The sequence below is a fragment of the Haemaphysalis longicornis genome, unplaced genomic scaffold (assembly GCF_048455015.1).
Source record: "Haemaphysalis longicornis isolate Haplotype H1 unplaced genomic scaffold, Haemaphysalis longicornis Haplotype H1 scaffold_8, whole genome shotgun sequence".
Classification (NCBI taxonomy): domain Eukaryota; kingdom Metazoa; phylum Arthropoda; class Arachnida; order Ixodida; family Ixodidae; genus Haemaphysalis; species Haemaphysalis longicornis.
In genome coordinates this window covers 49,348,551-49,370,882 of record NW_027526445.1, presented here as the reverse complement: position 1 = coordinate 49,370,882, position 22,332 = coordinate 49,348,551, and the positions used below count along the sequence as shown (strand labels likewise).

Here is a 22,332-nt window from a genome sequence, read left to right as displayed (position 1 = left end):
TGCATGGGGCATCACCCCACTGCAGCCAGCTCCCCTCCTCCCCTGGCCGCACTGCCTTCGCCTAAAAATGCTGCGAAGAATTTTGAATACCACTGCAACTGACATTTTTTATCAGCCTGTACCCATCAAACGATGACCGCTTTTGTCAATATATCCAAATTGTGCTTTTTTTTCTCGCAACCATGGCTCCGAAACGCACGGGCCAAAAAAACATACACCACACTGCCCACGCTTTATCAGTTGCCCTGCATCAGCCATTACTGACAACCGCTCAAGCAATGCCAGAAACCAAGCGCCTCCGGTCGATTTCCCCTCCTCCTTTCTGGCCTTTCACTCCAACCACTCTCCTGCGCTCTCGCTGCCATGTGGCTGCCCCCCATGCTAGTGTGTGAGCAGGTGTGGAAGGCCGTCGAAGCGACGCACGATTCCTTCTCCCCGAATGCGGCAGCGCCCGCGAGAAGTCACCACCATCACCGCCTCATCCCATCAGAGAAGCACACTTGGAGGGACACCTTTGGTGCGCCATTCAATATACCGAATGTGCCCATGATGGGAGTTAATACACACGTGCAACAGCGCTATACTTTTGCATGGGATTTCCAAGGGGATGTTCAGACTGCTCGATGTAGACCATATTTCGATATATCCAAGTTCGACGGTACTCCGTTTCGAATACGAAAGCAGGCATTGTCAACGAGCTCAGCCAGGTTGCAAAAGGCTGCGACTACCTTCTAGTGATGGCTTCTGTTTTGAGTGGGATGCGTCCATGTTAGTGGTGCCCTGAATGAGTGCACCGCCAGAGCAGGGCCAGACTACTAGCACTAATGGTGGCAGTTTCGAAGCTTTCGGAGAAGCCAGATCCCCATCGTAGCAGATTTCGAAGTGGCACAACTGACAATCGATAGACGGTCTTCACCCACATAAGCTATTTTCCTACACGTGCAACCTTTTTTGGCTCAGCAGTTCCATTCTGATAAGTGAGGGGCAGGCTTGCCCGTATAACTTTACCACTGCAGCCAATGCTGCGCAGGTGATGTTCCCGGCTGCGCCAGTGTGCCCGCCATATGCACACCGTGTTTACGAGTGTGGACAATGCTCTTTACACTAGTTACAAACTGCAGATACGCAGAAGACCGGTCTTTGCACAACGATTCGATGCAACACGCCTGTACAGATCTGGGCAAAAACCGCCCGGGCGGGGCTCCCTGCTCACCCGTCGGGCTCCTTGGGCGGGAAGGACTCCGGGTTGACGTGCGCCAGGGCGATGTAGGGGTGCCGCTCGAGGTTGGAGATGAGGATGCGGATCTTGGACTCGACCAGGCCGTACCACTCGAGGTGGTGCTCCTTGGACAGGGTGCTGGCCAGCAGCAGGATGAAGTGCTTGTAGCGGCCGAAGAAGCTGGGCGGCTCGAAGAGCCGCATCCAGCCCGCCCGGCGCAGCATGATGTCGTCGGTGAGGGCCAGGCCCTGGCGGAACTCGTGCCGCATCACGGTCAGCGTGGACAGGGAGACGTTGAAGGTGGAGTTCTGCTGCGGGTAGGCCGGCGTCACGATGGGCATCAGGTGGAAGCGGTCGGCCACGTTCACGCGCGGGTCCCACACGGGGAAGCCCAGCCGGCTCTCCTCGGGCTGCTTGAGCAGCACGGGCTTGGGCCAGGGCCACTGGGAGAAGACGAGGAAGAACTTGTGCACCAGGGTGGCCGCCGCCGCGTTGGGGTACAGCTGGCAGGTGCGCGCCACCAGCATGGCCCACGAGACCCCGCCCAGGTAGCCCAGCACGTTCGAGTACACCCCGTGCCGCTTGGCCCACAGCTTCACCGCCCGCAGCGCCAGCCGGAACGTCTCCCGGTTCGGCACCAGGTGCAGGATCTCGTCCGTCACCCGGCAGCCTGCGCTTGCAATCACCAGGGATCACGACGTCTCCGAGGGCTCTCTACAGATTTGATCCCCAACCCCTCAAACAAAGCACAGGGTGGTGTGCTGTCCACCAAGCTGACATTTAGTAATGAACACAGGGGGGCCTGGACACGTTTCTTTGACATGTTGCACCAGTCAAGCACAACTGCAACCCCACTCCATTCACTGTCAATAAAATCAGGATGCTGGGTGTCCTAGAAGTGCAGACTGCTGAATGGACAAGGAACTATAGTGGTCGCTAGAAATTTCAAAAGTTGAGCTAAAATTTTCCACCGCTCTCAAGCAAAGCCTTGTTGGTCAAAGGTATGGGGGTGTTGCAATTAAAATGCACTGCAGGAAGGCAAACCTCACACAATGGGAGGGCACATGACAACGATGATGAAACACGACAAAAATGCCTCCTGTGGTTGGACTGACTTTCGGCTTTCAGGCGGTTTGCACTTTGATCGCCCAAGCTTGGACACAGTGCAGCGGCTTTGATATTGGCACTTCACCATTTGATTTTTGCGTGCAAGAAAGCTTCACGTTTCAACCATCACCGTCGTTAAGACTGAGAGTATTTGATTTTGCTCCCAAGCGTAAGCCACACCATTTCCATGTCAGTACACCAGCAGGTATATTTGAAGGAATCACCAGAACAGCAGGACCTCCTCCATGTAGTACCCACACTTGCACACTAGGATCTAACCAGTGCACAGCACGTGCCTGCTCAGTTCCCATCAAACCCCTGGCCCATCATCCAGAGTAAGCCTGCTCACTGAATTTTCCCTTTCCACAACAATGGCATGTGGTATAACCGCAGCACAATTCCCTGTCCCCTCCCTAGGTTTACCTCCCAACCCCCGAATTGTTACAGGAGGGCAACGGTGGGTCCCTCAACACGCCCAACTGCACAAAAACAGCCCCTCCCCCCAAGCACTGTCCCCCAGATAGTTCCGACAGGGCCGCCAGCAGCAGGGCCCCGGCATGCTCACCGTTGAGGCTGCGCACACACTTGTGGTCCAGGTTCTTGAGGATGTTGACATCCCGCAGGTCTTGGTCCTCCGGAATGTCCTTCAGGGCCAGCCGCGCAAACAGCATGTCCAGCTGGAACAACCACCGGCAGCCAAGGTCACGGTGCCCCATCACACACAGGCCTACCACACCCTTTGGGCACTGCCACCCTCTAAGGCCTCTGATCCGCTGTGTCCCACCACCCCAGAGCCCAATCAAAACATCGCACAAGCTGGCAGGATGTAGCCACCCACCCTGTCCTAAAAGCACTGCGCTAAGCCACCACTGTGGGTTGCCTTAGCCACAAAAGCTGCCACTATGAAAAGGTTGTGCCAGCGATGCAGGCATACTAACGTCCAAGAGGACTGTGATTTGGGCGAGTTGGTGAATGTTCATGATTGACAATCCAGCGCGCGAAAACACGGCACAAAAAAGAACAAGAGTTAGACAGGACAGCGCGGACAGCCGCGACAGGACAGGACAGCCGCGCTGTCCTGTCTAACTCTCGTTCTTTTTTGTGCCGTGTTTTCGCGCGCTGGATTGTCAATCATGAATACTAACGTCACCCAAGGTGCCCTAGTCTGCAGAGCGACCCCCAAAACATGCTCAGAGCACGCCCACAAAGTGCAAGAGAGGAGAGGGGCCCTACCTCAATTCCAGCAAAGGTCATTTTGATGACAGGCACAAAGGCCTCCTCAACAGCCTGCAATGAACAAGGGGTGGGGGCAGCCACGGTGAGCCTTCAAGAACGCGGACGAGACGGCCAAGACCAGAAGGCCGCACGGAAAGAGAAGGGTGTGCCGCCAACTCACCCGGAGGTCCTTGACCTCGTCTTGCTGCCTGAGGAGCTCGACAAAGGAGGTGAAGAAGTCGCTGCGCTCAATGTGACGCGGGGCCACACACAGGGTGTCAATGTCGGCTCCTGTTGGGGGCACAGGGTACAACACATCAGACACCACACTGCCTCAAGATGCTGAGGTGGTGCAACAGAGGGCAAGGGGTCCTCCACAGACAACAAACCTTCCCGCAGAGTCCTTCAATGCTTCTCTGGTCATGAAACTCCCGGTCAAGTTGCGTACGGGGACAAAGGCTATCGTGAGGGGCGCCACCGCAGATCGGAGGGCATCGGGCAGCCGCCACTGCTCTGTAGCCAGACCGGCAGGCAGGAACGCAGTAGCAGCATGCCCGTTCGCACCACATTTTTTCGCCCCTCACAAAATGACAAGTCCATTTGAGCGGCCCACGACACGTAAAGCGAAAGTGCACTGCTGATAAGGCGGCGAGCGCCTGTTTTATCTTACTCCGTGGTCCGTTCCCTGCCAAACGCGCTCTGACCACGCCCCTGGCTGCCCTCTGATCAACACCAGCGCTGCGGCACGGCAGCGTACAAAGCTCTCCCATAGCGTGACGGCGAAGTTTCATGACCAGAAAGGCATTGAAGGACTGTAAAGTGCCAGTATGTACTGCCCCTTCCCCCAAACTTTTCAGTCAGCAACGGACTTCATTCCCCTGCTGCTACACAAGTACCGGGTGCAATGACACTGCTCCACAGCCAGCAGCCTCTACCAATGAAGGCACCCACTTGGGACTAAAAATTACCCAATCGCAACGACTACTAGCCAAGGCTAAGCCACAACAATGAGACAACTCTAAACCATTTCTCCAGCTATTGAATCGCAGCTGTGCCCGCTAAAGCAGCTTCCTGCAACGCCAAAACAAACATGTCCACCCTTGGCACAGATGCCGTGTACCCACCTTTCGTGTGCACTCCCAGCCTGTACGACCCGAAGGTGTAGATTTTCCCACCCACGTTTTCGGCCACACTGGCAGGCATGTTCTGTAAGAAGCAGGGGAAGAGATCGGGTAAGGGAACAAGACACCATAAAGGGCATCAACAAAGCCTGCAGCCTGTAATAAAGACATGTAGCTCAACTGGGCTTCCTACAGTTCAGAGCCCTAGCCTGGTCGTCCTTTAGAGGTACCATATCGTCATCCAATAAAAGGGACACATGAATTAACACTTTCGTGACCGCGCCAATTCCCATCGATAGTATGCTATCGATGAGTACAAATTCAAATTTTTGCGTTCTCCGAGCGCTTCTGGAACACTAAAGCCATTCAAATGGTAAAGGAGTAAGTATTTGACCAGTTTCGCTTTCGAGTTTCATTTTTCCGCTGTGTGGGGGATTTTTAAATGTCCTTCACCGGCAGGGAGATGAGCTCACGTGGTTTCAGTTATGGCATCGCCGCCGCTTGCCCATGCTTCGCGTGAAGGGCGAATTTCAGCGGATTCCGATGCGAGTTTGAATCTGTGCATGACGGTAGCAGCACAGACACAGAAGATGACTTCGATTCGTCAGACTTTCCTACAGTCAGCAAAAGTGCGTCGCCCCGGACCATCACCAGGTGTGTGCCCTTCAGTTTCGCTTTCTTCTCCGGTTGCTCTATCGCAGACGCGCGCTGTTGTAAACAGATCCGGCCCTGTTCTAAAGGCCACAGCTCTTATCTGCAATGTGTCAACGATGTTCCGGCGAGACCGTTTGGCACCAGCTGCACAGAGAGCAGAGTGTTATCCACGAAGACAGCCCATTGTTGACCTTGGCGTAGCGCTCCGGAGCAGCACGCGGCTGTTTGTTGATGTTTTCGTATGCAAATAAATTTTTTACTTACACCACTAATATTTGCAGTATTATTCTATCAGTGTTTTATGGTCAAAGTGTATATTTCAAATTGCTTTTATGTCTACCGTGTGCGAAGTAGTATTAAGGTTATTTTTTCCTGTTTACTTTTTTTGTTTTCACAATTTTTTGATGAAATTTCTAATGAGTCTGTTGTTTGAAATTATTACTGTTGAAAAGCCACATTCTTCTTCTATCATATAACCTACACTTTAGCATCCATTATTTCCTGTGCAAGAAAAAAATATTTCCCTGACTACCCAAAAACAACCAGTAGGCACTACTGTTTATATAATTGTATGTACGTAAATAACTTTTATACTTACAGAGCTCATTTTTGCAGTATTACTTTATAAGGCCCTTATTTCAAATTTTATATTTCAAAATTTTTTAAAGTGTACCCTGTGCAAACGCTGCATTGATGTTTTCATCATTTTGAAATCTGTTTGAAATTATGTACCCTGTGCAAACGCTGCATTGATGTTTTCATCATTTTGAAATCTGTTTGAAATTATTACTATTAGAAAGCCCCGTGCTTTATCATTCCTTACTTACACTTCAGCATCACTCATTGTCTGTGGCAAGAAAAAAGTAATTCCAGGAAGGCCCAAAAACAACAGATTTTTCCGCTGTCACGAAAGAGTTAAGGGAAGCCACTAAGTGGAAGCCCTTTAACTCGTGCCCCCATCAGCTCTTTTCTGTTGAAGTGGGCGAGCATAGACCGATGATGAGCCCCCAAAAGACAGACACAAGGGTGGCCCAGTGAGCGCACGCCACGCTTGCCTTTTTGATGCTGACATCGTAGATCCACTGCTTGACGAGCTGGTTAATCTTGGACAGCACGTCCATCCTGCAAGACCACACAAGGGCACATCAGCGACGCGGCCAAAAAGCACAAGCAAAACTGACGGGGCAAAATGCCACCCAGAACTCTGCCAACGCCTCCTCTGCCGACAGGTATGTGGGCACTCGGACAGCACTGCAACGCAACTTCTCCAAACATGTCCCCTTTGAGTGAGCAGCGAGCCTCGTCAAACTGGACCAACTTCTTTGGGCTGGCTTAATGCTTCCCAAGCTTGCCTACAAGTTCTCATTGGACACCCCAGCTGCATGGGCGACTTAAAAATAAAAATAAACCCGGAATGCCAAAAATCGCGGATCCCACGCAGAGGTGGGAATCAACGCAACACGAAGCTTTGACCGTGGCATACCTGAGTTGAACTGGCGCACGATTTCTTTTTTTCCCGTTATTGTGCTTGACGTAGTTACAGATTACTCAGAGTGGTGAGCCATGGAGAGTGTTTCGAGAAATACGTGTAAGGAGAAACGTTCGAAGCTTATGCCTCCTTGCAGAAGACACCAGCAGCTTCAAGCACAGAGAAAGTGACACAGGAGCTGAGTGTGCGCCCCCTGCCCCTTTACTCCTTGTCCTGCTAGTCCATGCCTCAAGCTGACCCTTCAGGTGTGGTCCGGGAAAGCTTAACTTCCATGCAGGGCGATAAGCATAAGTGGAGGCTAGCTAGAGTTGTCGGGGCAAGATAACCAGCCGCACGATGCCAGAAAGCAGCAGCCCCCTCCAAACATGGCTGAAGAGCCGTAGAAAGCTTCGCTCCAAAACGGTCACCAGACACAGCCGGGCAAGAAGACGACGGGCAGACGCACCTGTGTGCCAGTTCCTCCTCGGACTCGAAGAGCCCGAACTGGCGCAGCGTCTCCTCCAGCTCCTGAGTGCGCTGCAGGTCGCTGGCCTTTGGCGGCGCCGTGCTGATAGCCGATGTCATGCCCAGCGTCTTGTCCACCACCCCCACCATGGCGCTGCCCCCACTGGTGGCAGCCGCCGGCTGCTGCTGCTGCTGTTGCGAGGTGCCGCCACCCCCACCACCCGACGGGGGAGGGTCCCCGCGACCCCCCGGCGCAGGGACGCTGCAACAGGGCACACGCCGCTCCATCACCCACAAACTCTCCCACTCGGGCACTGACACAGGGCTGGGTCACACGGCGGCACCACCGATTTCTCTCTGGCGATTACTCGGGGAATCAACACTGCGGTCCACCTGTTGTAGATGGTTGCACAGGCACAACTGTAGCACACCCATGCTGCGCGGGGCTAGAAGCAATCACATTGGTCCTCAATCTGCACTCGGTGCTCACACTGGCTTCTGTGTCCGCACCAGTGCCACACTCCAGCAGAAGTGTAGGGCACAGCACTTCTCATTGGCTTGGCGTGCTGCAAAGAACTTCCCAGTGGACCTGCTCCGTGCATTTGAATACGCCGTTGAACCCGACAGCAAAGGATAGGAGGCACCACAGCCTACAAGTTACACTTAAAAAAAAAGAAAAAGAGAAAGATCTAGCAGCCTTGCACTTCCCCCAAGATCACACTGTCATGCACAAGTACAACTACGATCCTGATGGCCCTGACCTAAACAAGTTCCTTCTGGGGTTAATTGGAACTTGGACAATTTTTCACTCAAAATGAAAGGGGCAACAATTTTCCAGCAGAACAATAAAAAACATTACACACATCATGAAACAAGCCAGAGGCGTTATTTGTGAAATTTTCCCCTTGAACAGCCACACTTGAAATTTGTCATTCAGCCTGCCTAATTTTTGTCGCAAAAACCTACATTAGCTACGTGCAAACTGTGCATTTCCAGGGAACTGAAATAGTTTGCCTTGTTCTGAACACTGCGGCAGAAAAAAAGTTTAATGTTACACTAATCTCGATACAGCCGGGAAAACATCCTGTCACAAGCCAGAGAAGTAAATGTTGAATGGCGAATCGTGCCATAAAATTGAGCCTGTTTAGCACGTAGGAAAATGAGTCCTTTCTGACAATCAACCTTTTCTATTTCCCCTCAACGGGGGTTTCATCGGAAAAGGGACCAAGTTCGTTGTCTTTACAGATTATTTTCAAATCCTACAAGTAAAAAAAAAAAAAAGAACAACCGCGCACCGCAAAGTCAGGAAAAGTACTGCTACGGCTATCACAATCGGGCGCCATACACAAGACCATACCACCGCCGGCGTCACGCGACCAGAAGGTATGGTTGAAATACATGAACGTCTAGGCAGCATACATGCAAGAAATGTCAAGCAAACGCGTAAAAAGTACCGTAGAGCGCTCCGACACCCTGCGACAAACGCTTGGCTTCGCTCCGAAAAGCGGAAGCCGATGAACGCAAGCAGTCAACGTAGAACAGCTACTTCTTGGGGCCGGAAACGATGGTCGAAGGTTAACCGCGGTCAAGGCAGCTTGTACCGACAATTTAACGAAAGAGCGAAGCGCAGAAGCTGCTATTTTGGTGGCGACGCGCGTTCGGGCTGCGGCGTGTGTCCCGAAGTTCGGCAGTCAACCACGCGGTGGCAAACGTCACGCGGACGGAATTTCTCGCGTCTGAGAAAAGGGAAGCTGCTAGAAACGCAGGGTTTGACGCGACCATGCGAAGGTGAAGGCACGGGGTCGCACTAACGGCGTCGCGTGAACTAGCGTTCTGACAAACGGCCTGGGAAGGAACCGCAACTGGCGAGTTGCGTTCGAAACACCGAAACGAAAGCGTTTCAAAAATAAGGTGCTTCGCGATTGCTGGGGCCCCGACTTGGTTCCGAACAAACTTACACGTCCGAGCAGAATCGCGGCGTCGACATACCCCGACCCGCGCACAAGGCAAGGTGCGGAGCCGCTCTTCAAGAAAGAATGGTGCTCAAAACTGATAGGCCTACCAGGCGTCCTCGGAGGGAACCATTGTAAGCGGTCCCTGGTCGACGAGGGACGTGTCGATGATGCCGGACGCCTCGCGGGCGCTCAGTCGGGACAGACCGCAACGCCTCGCGCACTGGAGAACGCTGTCTTTCGGCGCGCTCGCCCGAACCCGACCGCCGATGTGTTTTTGTTCGCCCGCTAGGCCTAACCGTCTTGCCTCCGCTGACGCAGAGCGCGCCCAGCGCGTTCCGAACCGCGCTCGTGCGGCCCTTACCTCGACATGGTGGACGTGGCCGGCGCAGTTGCGTTTATCCTCGGGTCTTCTTTAGTCCCCAAAAGAGCTTCATGGGTGAAAATTACGCGCTAAAACGCAGCACGCATTAAATTTAATTCAGACCGTCTGCTGTGGAATTATGTATCGTAGCGACTTCAAGTAGCGGAAGTGGAAGACGAAGACAAAGTTCCGCGTTTCGTCCGCCAGGGAAATAAAGTTGTAACGCCATGTCACAAATAAATTAAAACAAAAAATATAGCGTGATTAATTTTGTTTTTTTTAAAGCTAATTACAGAGTCTAAAAAATTAAAGGGAAAGCTCCAGAAGCGATGTTAGTTGTAGTACACATATCCACCACAAGTCTAAAAATGAGATTCCCCCTTTTGCTGCAGTGCACTACCTGTTCATCAACACCACCCAAACAAACAGGCGTGCACTCGTGTGCCCTATCGTTAGCGTGTACAGCTCGAGCATGATGATCGCCTTTGGGTCGCGTGGTCTGCGGTATCCTCGTTCAAGTTTCCTCAAGTGAAGCGGGATGATTCTTTCGCTGCTTAAACTGCCCTTCGCCGTGTTCAATAGCGTTCGGCAACTTGTGTCGCAGACGTTTTTCGTGGCCGTGCTGTTTTCCGTGATAACCTGGACATCGATACTCCTCTACGGGGTCTTCTACTGGAACTACATTCCCAAGTCGTCGCACGTGTATCCCGTGCACTTGCACTTCGAGTGAGTCCCGCACGAGCGCTTCCGTGGTTTTTGACCTTCACAACCTCGCAGCTGTTCATGTTGTTTAGCCGCAGCTGGGCTAGATTAATTGTGGACACTGGTTTCGGATTGTACTATCTTCGGCGACTGAATTTCTTTTTCCAGGTCTAAAGCATGTCCGGGAGGCTTTTGCGACTACCCCATCGCCGATGTGGCAATAGTGAGGCCAGGGCAAGACAACGTGAGTTGGATTTTGGTCACATATCGGACTATATCCGACGCGCTATCGCGGATATGGGCTTACGTTGCCAGCAGCCTGACCCGGTTTGTCGCTGTTAACGTTCCAGTACCTGGCCAGGGGTCAACGTTACAAGATCTACCTGGAACTCGAGATGCCAGAATCCGAGGCCAATCAAAGGATCGGTGAGAGTTCAGCGTTTCTTCAGAATTGTGAGGCAGCTGCCGAGGATCCCCTTATCAATGCTCATTGTCGTGGCGCGAACCGAGTGAAATCTTTGAGTGCCTTTCAAGGAGAGTCAAAAGGACTGTGCTTGACGTTGCGTGCACGAACGAACGCCTTATGGATTCTGCGTGGCCATGTATGCAGGGATGTTCACGGTACGACTTGACATGATAAGCGAAGATGGCGAGGTGCTGAGGTCTACGCAAAGATCGGTGAGGGTTACCACTGATTGGTGACCGAGCGTTCTTTCTTTCTGTCCAGCTTCTTTCTCGCCTCTTGCGAGAGTTTGAACCCTCTCACGTCTTGACACTCATGTTTGTGACGTCGCAGCCATACTCATCGCTTTTAGCTTGTCGACAGCCTTGCACCCCTTTTTTTTTAAACCCCTGCGTTGCTTTATTCCTTGTTCTTGTGTCTGCAGCCACCACACATTTCGCATGACTTCCTGTCCATGGTTGCTTGTCAGCGCAAGAACAGTTGCAAAACAGAGCGCTGAAACATGAATGCTGCTTTCGTGTTGTCTGTCGCCTTCTACGTCCTATTTATCGAAGCCGTCATTTACTATGAATATCCTTTGTCTCCCCACAACTGTTTTTTGGGGTCTCTGCTTGTTCTGAATTTCTGCTTTTCCTCAATCATCTTTTTGTTGCCCATTCTAGCACAGCAATTTTACGCATTGCATATCTGTGGTGCCTTCGTTATTTTGCATGCTGTTTGGCAGCAGGTAATTTCATATCACCTTTTCTGTCGCTTCCGCCTACTAGGTTTGGCATGCTGCGGTTAACCCGTTTGTTGTAAAGTTGCTGGAACCAGAGTGCAAAAGTGGCCAGCGTGTCGACCACACAAAGCCTCGTACACATGGTGTGCGTGTTACCTTTATCTTGTAAGCCTCTCTCTATGGCTGGGCAGTGAACTGTTTCTATTTTGCTCGGCCATTGACCGGTTTACAACACAAGGACGTCTCTGCTGCTTCACCCCTCTTTCACCACCAGTATGATGTTGTGGCTTGTATCTCAGTCTCAGTTGCGTGCTCTGCTTATAGTGCACTTCCTCTGTTTCGTCTTGGCGATCTAAACTGAACTGATGAGATCGATCGTATATGTCATTGGAGAATCTGTTGAGATGAGGAAGCCTCTTACAGTAGGCGATTGCAACTGAGCAAACAGATAAAAAAATATGCATTTTTTGAGTTGGGGTAAGGCAACAGCATTCTTTTTGGTTGCATGGCTCTCTGTGTCATTAGATTTGTTTGTGGGTGTTTAAATATACTCAGTGCTGTGCCTGTAGTTGCAAAGAATTACATTTACTATAGGTGTACTGAGCCCGAGGATGCAGGTTCGATTCCCGGCTACGGCTGCCGCTTTTCTGATGGAGGCAAAATGCAAAAGTGCCCGTGTGTGTGAGATTTGGGTGCACGTTAAAGATCCCCAGGTGGTCAAAATTAATCCGGAGCCCTCCACCACGGCGCGCCTCATCGCCTGCGCTGTGTCGGCGTGTTAAACCCTACAATCATCATCATTACTGTAGGTGTAAAGAATTTTCAATGTCACTGACATCGTCTCTGTAGTGTTGTTGTTGTTTCATAAAAGGTAGTTTGGCGTGTGCAATATCTCATTCTGTGTTGCAAGAAGCGTGCTAGTTAAACACTTCCATCTCACACCCTTGTGTTGTTCCATTACTGCTATTATTCTTTGCTGAAGGGATGTGCAGAGTACATCTTTACAGTCATGCAGCCAGTCATTTGTAGAGCATTCCAGTCCACAAACGAAGTCTTCATGGGTGCCAAGGGTCGTTTTACATCAAGAGCTGTAATTGCAACATTTTTAGTTCGGAAGCAGCAACAGTAGTCTTTGCTTTTCAGAATAAAAGTTTGTTACTGTGCGGCAGTTTATTTGATTATACGCTAACAAATGGTTGCTTTTGTCACTCGCTAGTAGCATAAATGAGACAGCATAATTCTTGCAGTACATTCACTGGCCGTTAGATGAAGCGGATAGCATAGGCTGACAGACAGAAGCACTGGAGGCCCTGAAATTTGCATTGCAGGCAGTTGGAAGCAGATTGACCAATCCGCCCCTTATCATGAAAACAGGATACAAGGAGACAGTCGGTGCTGATAAACCCACTAGAGGCGCAGACATTGGGAAATGATAAGTTGTTTGTTTGCATATTAGGGTATCGCTGCGGTGGGGGCACTTAGGTCTTTTGTACTGGGACAGTTTGTTGAGCTCCATGCGACCAGCTGGTGCTGCCAGGAGCTGCCGAAACCGGGCCAAGTCTGTCTGTTCTCTAGCAGTGCTTTGTGACAAGTTCTTGAATGGAAACGAAGCTTCAGAATTTTAAGTGACTTGATTACGGAGCACAGTTTCAACCACGATTTGCAGTGTAGTAAAGGACCCCTCCTGCACACTGCTGTTGTGCATGCGTGCTCTGCACTGATTGTATGTGGTCAGGCGTGGGGTTGTTGCTGTTGTTACGCGACACCAGTGTGCTCTGAAACAAAAGCAGCCTGCTGGCAGGTGCATTTTAGGCAACAATGCTGCGGTCGCATTGATGGGCCCGCACTGAACTGGGCATGGTGGTACAAATCCAAGTCGACAAGGTTTCGCACATCGTGGCTTTTAGTTCCACGCTACGAGACGCACTGCAGTGGAAGGCTGTGGATTTATTTACACTACCGCCTGCTGGTCTGTAGCTGTCTCCGAAATCTCATACTATATTGTTCTTAGTGGCAATACAAGAGTGGTAAGCGTGTTCTACTCTCAACAACAGGTGATAGTGCCACATTTAAAGGAGCCATGAAGAGAAAATGCAAGTTGGTTTTATTCGAAAGATTTCGTGTTTTATAGTGCCCCCAGCGCTTGTCCGGATACAAACGGTGCTTTATTCACTGAGAAATTAAACAATTTAGGTTAAAATTTTGATTTTCCTGCTCAATCGTGCGTTTTCGTGGTCCCAAGTGACATCACGGGAACCGACCGCTCTGCAGCCTAGAGTACCTTCATTCACGCATCCGCCGTACAGGGTAGAGACACGTAACGCTGGCGCCGCCATGTTCGGTTGCTCGCTCGCCGCCGAAGCAAGTCATTGTGTCAAAACCGCGCTAAAATTATCGCCGCAACGCAATTTACTGAAGAAAAAAGTTTGAATCATATTGTCTGTTTCGCGTTGCTAGGTCTTGTGGGAAACGAAAAGAATAACGCGTTGAGCCCGTTGGCCCAATTGCGGCGGCACGGGACCGTTCAAAGGTTGTCTCCACCCTGTAGCGGTGTTGGTTTGTTCCCGCGTTTCTTTACGTTCCGTAACCTAGATGGCGCCACCATACCGTGGCAAGCGTTTGGTTTGTTTTTGCCCGCATTTAAACCTGGCTTGTTTTTGTTCTGGGAGAAAATATTCGTTCCCTGAAACAGTGCTCGCTCGACAAATGGGGTCACGTAAGACACCGTTGCTTGCGTCAATCGGCCAGTGTCGTCTGAGACAACCCCAAGCCCCATAGTGCTGTGCAGCTAAACCAAAGCATGCTGTGCGCAGTACGAACAGCAGAACGCATCAGCACTTCTATGTTTACATGTGCTTTCGTAACTTCCACTGTTTGTCCCATCATTCCTATTGCTTTGTAAAGAATGTGCCCTAAATTTAAGCGCAAATCGCTCGTTCGTCTAGTTTGTAAGCTCTACCTAATTTGCGTCTGCTTCTGCCAGCCTCCGCCAATCGCAGAGCTTAGCCCATGTGACATCACAGGTTCTGTTGCGGGAAACGAGCTGGTGGGTCGCATGACCATTCCCGTTTTTCCTAATTATGTAGCTTATTTGAGCGAAGTTTACGTTAAAAGTGGTGTCAGTATGATTCTAACGAGACAATCTTTTGAATGAACCAAACTTGTGTTTTCTCTTCATGGCTCCTTTAATATAGCTACAGCAGAAAGACTGAATGGCTATTGCATGAAGTGGTTGGGTTGGTGTCGCGTGGCTGCTGCACAAAGCACATACTAAGTGGTCCAATCAGAGCACGTCCAGTCATGCTGATCCTTCTTTTTCAAATAAAAAAGGGGGGGGGGGGAGAGTTTGTAGTGTTCATTTTGCTTGGATTAAGGCCAGTGGTTCAGGCAGCGCGCATTCTGCTTCTGTGTGCATCAAGCAGCTTTTAACAACCCTCCAAAGTCCGTAACAGAATACCCTGCTGTCCAGGCTGCGCCTGAAAACAGCATAGCTGCAGACTTGAAACAAGTAGACAAAGCTCCATCAAAGTTGTCTGCTGCCTCTACTTGGAAGCTTGAAGTGGGTTAAAAAGAAAGAAAGCAATGCCAAAGCCATTGCTTGCGTTTTCTCTTCAGCCTTATGACAAGCACTGCCATTGCTAGAGACACTCTCGACGGCAGCGAGGCTTCAACTGCAGGGTCCTTTCACCCCTCTAGCAGTGTTTCCCCCCATCTTGCATGCATCATTACTCCACTGGGCTTCCAGTTGCTGGTGATGCATGTGCGGTCTGCCTCTCCTTCGTGTTTGAAGAGGTCTTTGATGCAGAAAAACTGGTGGCATTAGTGTACTTTGCTGCACCTTCTGTTTTTTTTTTTCCCCCAGGGTGTTCTGCGGTACAAGTCGATGCTCGTCAGGATCTTCTCCACCTTGACCTACATTCCCATGCTGCTGTTTGGGTCGGCAGAGGAGAAGCAGACTGTGTCGGTCTTGCTGTTTGACAGATACGAGGAGGATTATGTGAGCACACTTCTTGCAAAATGATTTGCGACTAAGCATGTATTGTTTATTTTGTAAAACCCAAGTTTGCAAACATCTAATTAACAAAAAAGTTTGTATTATAAAATGATATACGAAATTTATCTGTAAAACAAAAATTATTCAAATATTTTACATTTTATAGAACTAATAATGTTTGTGAGTTTAATTAAACTCGCTGAATAAACAGTGAGCTTGTTCTGTTTGTGCAATCCGCGGCTGCAATACAGTGAGTTACGTGTTGGCCTCCGCTGTCCACTTGCAGGCAAAGCCCGCCACGCAAGCAACCATTACAATCAGGAATAGCCACATTGAGGTCTACACAGCCACGCTCAAAATATTCGCCGACTTCACGGGGCTCCGGTAAGAGCACACTTTCCGGTTGCATCTCTGGAAACTCGTTGCACTGCAGGAATGGCTTCAAGATTTCAAAGTGTTTTGTTGCTCGCACTTTCATTGAAGGTTGCAGCTTGAAAGCTGCTAGTCGCGCTCCTCAGATGTGTTTACAAGTTGAGAGTCTGCATGCTAGTGCTCTGAGCACATTGAAACATTGCTTCAGCAATACCCATCTTAATTGTCGCAAAATTTATGCAATGAGCAAAGTGTGAAAGCTGCTACTACTAAGCATTGACCCGTGTGGACAGCATGACAGCCTTCATGGTGATAAAGCGTTGGGGCATCCCAAGCTAACATGGGCAATGCCAAGTTGCTGCTTTGTACTCTGCAAACTAAGTAGACTGAACCTACCGGAAACAGCGTGATGACGTGACGGTGAAAAAGACAAACATGACCACTTGTGTCTGTCTTTGTCACCTGTGTGTTCATTGCGAGCTGTCAAGAGTGATTTTAAAAACACCTCTTTTTTATTGCCGAGTGCTCCCTCCTGCTCGAGTTTTTTGGTGGCTGGAATTCACCCCCTCCAATGAAAGTGCCGGACTTCCCTGCTGTACCACCTGCTTACTGTACCACCTGCTTACTGTCCCTGCTGTACCACCTGCTGTACCACCTGCTGTACCACCTGCTTACACGTATAGCTGCAGTACCCCAACGCTTTCCTGATGTGTGGACCCTAAAGAGTGTTTTGCAGCTCCATATATTAGAGGACTCTGGTTGCCCACGGTGTGGATGGCAAAGTCAAAGAACTTAAATACGTGGTCTTTGTAGGGCCAGGCCACTTCAGCTTTCTTATTTCAGGCTCGGTGCTTGCTTGGCAGTTACAACAGGGCCTCATCGCTCTGAGAGGGAGAGAAAAACTTTGTTAAGCAATAATGCGAGAGTGGTTCCTCAGTCCAGGAGCCCATGTGCTGTCCAGACTGCCGAAGCCCTGGTCACAAGCAGGAGCTGGTCCTCCGAGCAACTGCTGGACAGCAGTACCATAAAATCCCGAGCCAGCACCCCCCTGTAGGTAAATTGAGATCGCGGGCAAAGTGGGGAGGGGGCGCTGCGCCGGAACGGCACCAAAATTCAAGATGGCAGCGATAGAGATCCTCTGCCAAGAAAGGAATGGAATGCTCATGGACCTAACGTTTTGCCAAAAAATGTTAGTCATTGCTCTCAAAACCATCAAAACACTCCTCCTAGTTACTCCCCCCCAAAAAGTTGTATAAGAATTCATGCGTGGGAATCCATGGTAGACCGACACAGCCAAAAGAAAAAGAAGAAATTACTTGCAGAGAATGGGCTAGCAGGCATGGAGGAAAGAAAAGTTTCCTCCACGCTACCAGGCTGCTAACCAGGATTGGGTTGGATTGGATTATAGACTGGCCGTGGCACACCAGTTTGCCTGGGTGCAGTGGACCTCAGGGTGTGGAACAAAGGAGGAACGGCACATTCCAGTGTTTTGCTGGAACTGCGCAGAAATTTGAAATTAGCAGTGGATTTACGGGGGGCCCTTGCACGGGTGGGGCACTTGTTAAGAAGTTTACGGTATCTCCCACAGCTCAGGGGAAAAGGACAGGTTCAGTGCTGGAAGGCCTGGGTTTGCACACTCAAATAGTGCATGCTCCAAGGTTCGAGGTTCCTGGCAGAATTTACATCTAACTGCGTACCATGTGCAGAAGAGTAAATGCATACGTAGCAGGTGGGGAAGTGTGCTTCCTTGTGTGTGTCCGAGTGCGAGTGTTTGGCTTTTGGTGAAAGATGTGCGAGAGCTGGGGAAAGGCCTGCCCTGTGCTCCTCCCGCCTTGACCTCGAACGGCCATTCCCCCGGCAGGTACCTGCTGTACAACTGGCCGCTCACGTCGGCCGTGGTGGGCATTGCGACCAACTTCTTCTTCGTGACCCTGGTGGCGCTGCTCTCCTGGAACCACTTGGCTCCGGCCAAGCCCAAGCCGCCCCGGCCCGAGAGGAGGAAGCGGCCCAGCAAGGAGGAGGAGGAGGAGAAGGCCAAGGGAGAGGGGGAGGACAACGCGGAAGGTATACCGCTTCCGCTTTTTCTGCGCTCCCAGATGGAGGAGTGGGGCGCACACCAGCGGTATGCGAGGGAGTTCGCTGATGAAGGAGAGTTGGATGAGTGCGGGTTAGATGAAGGAGAGTCCGGTGCAGGAGAGTCCAATGATGAAGGAGAGTTGGATGAAAGCAAGTCCGACGAAGGAGAGCAGGACAGGGACCTGTGACGAGTGCATCACGTCTTGGGAGAAGGCAGACGTTGGTGAGGCAGACCAAGGGTTTTGTGCCACGGCCTAGAGCAGAGCAGGCTCTTCCATCCAACTGCACTGTTATTTATTTACTTAGAAATGCTGGAGGCCAGTTCTCTGGCCCTGGAGTGTGACTAGAACAGAGGGTGAATAGAATATTCAACGCCAGCATTTCGTCCAAATAAAGTACGAGGTCGAGATGGCACTGGTATCTCTGTGAGATTGTAAAAACACTACATTGTAAAATAAGAAAGGAACTCGAGGCTTGTGGTGCCACGAACTCAGCCATGCCTTTTTGCAGCTCATTTCACCGAGTACGGAGAACCTTGCGCGTCTAAGAAGCGATGTGCAAGTCTCCTGTTGTCTTGATCTCACTTGGCAGTTTACTTTTTGTGTGCTGTGTAAGCATGGCCTTGCATGTCTCGGAGAGCAAGATATTGGTACACTTTCTTCTGCGAGATACAAGTACGATTATGCATTATTGATGCCATGACAAGAGGTTATCACCACTGTATGTGTTGTTAGCGACGTGCAGGTGTCAAAAACAGTGCAAGCTGGCTTTATAGTCTGAACACTTGTGTAACAGCTTTGTGCAGTGAAGTGTACAACAATGTTTGTGAACTTAGTGTGATGCAAATTTGTTGATCCTGGTGCATTGACACTGGTGTGCTGTTCTAGTCGGTCCCGATCGGGCTTTGTGGGTTTCACCACGCAGTATATTTGCCCATCAGTTGCCCAAGGGAGTTGCACTTTATGGTTGGTATTTGTTGTGTTCAATGTGTTTAGTTATAATAAATATCTCAAATTGGTAGTTCTGTGTGCACAAACTTTATTTCTTGGGTGTGGACTGTTGCTCCACAGAGGTGCTGTTGTCACCTAATATTAGCCATTCCTGCCATTGCACATAGTGATGCGTATTTGCACTTAAATTAAACAGTGTACCAAGTGGCCCCTGCCCTTCCCATTGCTCGTAGCATGAGTAGATGCTAGAGTGCATAACTCACCTCTAGCTGAACTGCACGGTTAGGAAATGTCAGCAAGCACCCATTTATCATGACCGCATTTAATTGCTTTTCGCACAGGCACGCTGTACGTGTATTGTAGGACCTATGATAACAGCCGATAATAGTGATAACATTCCACACTTCCTTAGATGAAGCAAGTATCATTGTTGATCTGGCATACAGAGGTGCAACATTGTGAAAATGGAGCAATTTTTTTTGTTGTTCCTGTGCTAGCAAAAAAATAAGTACATCCAAATGCTCCTCGCTTTTCCTCACATTGCATCCCCCTCCCCCTTCGAGACTGTTTTACAAGACCTGTTTAAAAATGTGTTCCAATATTTCCCCTGCAGTTTTGAGAGCAGTAACTTGCATCGAGATGTTAGTCGCCTCTACACTTCTAGCTGTGCACCAGAACCTTACTGTTATAGGTGGGAAGGGTAAACTGCTCCTTTCCCACTTTTTGAGCAGCCTGGACACAGCAAGGCAGCGATGTGGCACAAACACAAAAATGTTCACCTGCATAAAAGGGAGTACCTTCATTTCAGTGTGTCTACAAAAGTTCGCTGACCTTGCATGGTTTTCATGAACAAGCCCTTCTTCTGGGGGGAAGCCACAGCAAGGCCACTCACTGTTACCAGTTCCCTGGTCTGTTCCAACACTTCACTTAACCTTTGAGGAACAAACTGCACAAATGTGTGTGCTCAGATTCTACTCCGGCCTTGCCGTACTGTCCTCCCAAAGCTGTGGCTTGCAGTTGTAGCATCCTGTTAGGGTGGGATACCTGCACGTTCCACTATCTTGTAGGGAAACCTTATTAGGCACTAGTCCAGTTAGTCCCGGCCCCTGCCCTGTGCCTTTTGGGACAGGGCATAGGTATTGCGTTACCTGCCAGTGCTGGAGCTGGGCTTGCATTTCTTGCAGGCGACACTGCCAGTGAAGTTGGCAGCCAGCCTGATCTTGTCAAGGAGACCGTGGAGTCACGCAAAGCCCGCAGGAGGAAGAAAGGCAAGTTTTTTTTTTTTTTTTTTCACCCGAGTGTTCGCTGTTGTAGGAGGAGTAGAAAAGAACACACCCCCTTGAACATTTGTGCTGGAGTGAGAACAAAATTTTGGTCTCTCGTGTGTGTATCCTGAGCAGTTCCTGGGCAGTAAGTCTAAAAACTGCACCCCGCAATAGAAATTTTGTGGGAAAATAAAATACAGAGATGCTTTGAAGCAGTCCAAGGTGACAAAGGGACCTTTTCTTTGTGTTTGCACCTGCCACTTGCTGTCTAAGGTTGCTCCCCGTTAATTGACATTTTGACTGATGCAGCAGGTCTCACTCTGTTGCCGAGAACGCATTTCGTCGGAAAACTTTGCGGTTTTCAAAGCTTCAGAGTTGCGTATCAAGTTCTTGAGCTTGCCTTAACATTCCCGCAATCCTTTGGCAGTGTCACTGTGCCTGGTCCCTTTGGGATGCTTGCCAAGATGATTCGATGCAGCACTTGGCATGGCCACTGATGTCAAATCACTAAATCTTGGAAGAACGGGAAGTGACCCTAGCAAAATCTTCCCCCCTCCCTCGTTTGTCCAGAGCTTGACGAGAAGACAGGAAAAACGCTGCGGCAGCTGTTTGGGACCCCGGGTCACGAAAGCAGCACCAGTCTCTCCTCTCTCAGCAGCGAGAGAGTGGCAACCACTGGCCACCAGCAGCAGAAGCGGGAAGAATTGAAGACGTGAGCACTGCTGAATCCCCCCCTCTCCAGGATTCACGTTTCAAGCAGGGACAAAAGGATGTTGTCCTAACTGTGATAGTTCCTCAGAACTCCACCATTCCCCTGGTATGGTGTATGTTGGTGCCAGGCCCACTGCAATGATGGCGCAGCATCACATTTAAGATTTCTTTTATGATCTTGGTTGAACCACTTCTGAGAAGCTAGCCTCAACATTCTCCACTTGCCAAGTGTGACAGCCGTCAGTGTTCTGGGGCACATAGCGTACCTGCGAACTTTGCATCCACACGAGACTTGCCGGACTAGCACAATTTGAAATTGCTCTTGCCAAGTTCCTGTGTGCGAAAACATTGCGCGGTATTTTTTGTTAAAAAGGGGCTGCTGATTGCAGTGCGAGTGTGCATATTCAAGTGTCTGATGTTCGTGCTTTTATAACAAGCCGAATTTTAAAATAATTGTTGAACTAATTTAGAAGATTGTTGTCGAGGCTTGCACCCTTGATAATGTGCTATGGTTTTTAAAGCTCGAGGAGTGTGCAAGTATTTTAGAACAGTTGTGCAGTACCAGCACCAACTGCCAAACTTGAACATTGGATGATATCATATAGCAGGCACCAATTATGCGATATATTTTGAGTAGGCGGTTGTGCAGAGTGCTGGACTAATCGAACAAAAATGTCTGCATAGAACACTCGTGTACAACCGTTTTTTTACATTACTTTGGCCTTAACGGGCGGGTTTCAGTGAATGCATGTATAGATTATGAAAGGTTTTGTTTTAAGCGTGTGCTTGTGTTTTTAATGTGTCAAGTCACTACAGATGATGGTTTGCATATTTTTGTTATGGTTTTGTTTTCGACTTCTTTCAAAAACTACGCGACTTGTTTTACCAAATGCAGAGTTTTTATTATAGATTAGGGTGGCTGCGCACATAGTCTTGTGAATGCAACTCTGGACCAGAACTTTTCCATGTGCGTGCAAGATATCTTGACATTATGAGCACACCATGAGGACCAATGTGGTATTAAAAGTTTTATCAGACTGGCTGAGTTGTCAGTGAATTCACTGCGGCTGAAATGGACCTAGGGTCTTAGTTGTGGCTTATGGCTAGCCTATCCCCTGTATTTGCCCCTCAAAACTTGGGACAAGTTTTTCCCAAAAAGTTGGGAGCTTACATGGAGAGATGAGATGCAACGTATCATTTTTCAAGAGAGGGCTCCGATGTCTGCAGTCCAATGCAGACCATTGGTGAAAGGCCAAATAAGTGTTTGTTTTAGCTGAAAGGAGGAGGAGGAATAAACTTTATTTATGCGAGCCTTAGGTGCTGCTGTCTGGGCACCCGCCTGGTGGGGGTTTCCTCTAGTCCGGGATACCCTGGCCTGCACTGACCACCCGGGCCCTCTCTACCAGGCTACGCTGGGAGGAGAGGTCGGAGCTGGTCAGTTGTGCCACCCACTGCTCGTAAGTAGGTTGGGGATTGGGAGTAAGGGACGGGGTTTGTTGACACCCCCATACCA

The 22,332-nt window shown here is 49.9% G+C and overlaps 2 protein-coding genes across 2 annotated transcripts in view; one reads left to right on the top strand and one right to left on the bottom strand.

Moving 5' to 3' along the window:
• LOC144149449 (poly(A) polymerase beta-like) overlaps window positions 1-9,746 on the bottom strand; it is a 34,838-nt gene extending 25,092 nt beyond the window's left edge. Inside the window, 8 exon segments of the mRNA XM_077681017.1 lie at window positions 1,214-1,889; window positions 2,892-3,003; window positions 3,560-3,613; window positions 3,723-3,832; window positions 4,666-4,747; window positions 6,372-6,438; window positions 7,251-7,511; window positions 9,566-9,746. Of these exon segments, the coding sequence (XP_077537143.1) occupies window positions 1,214-1,889; window positions 2,892-3,003; window positions 3,560-3,613; window positions 3,723-3,832; window positions 4,666-4,747; window positions 6,372-6,438; window positions 7,251-7,511; window positions 9,566-9,573 (1,370 nt within the window). The 5' untranslated portion in view covers window positions 9,574-9,746.
• Window positions 9,747-9,962: 216 nt separating this feature from the next.
• Seipin (lipid droplet biogenesis associated protein seipin) lies at window positions 9,963-21,859 on the top strand. The gene is made up of 9 exons (XM_077681024.1): window positions 9,963-10,291; window positions 10,436-10,511; window positions 10,618-10,693; window positions 10,878-10,945; window positions 15,314-15,448; window positions 15,732-15,829; window positions 17,679-17,881; window positions 20,028-20,111; window positions 20,679-21,859. The coding sequence occupies exons 1-9, from the start codon at window positions 10,104-10,106 to the stop codon at window positions 20,822-20,824; spliced, it is 1,074 nt and encodes a 357-aa protein (XP_077537150.1). The 5' UTR covers window positions 9,963-10,103; the 3' UTR covers window positions 20,825-21,859.
• The last annotated feature ends 473 nt before the right edge of the window (window positions 21,860-22,332 follow it).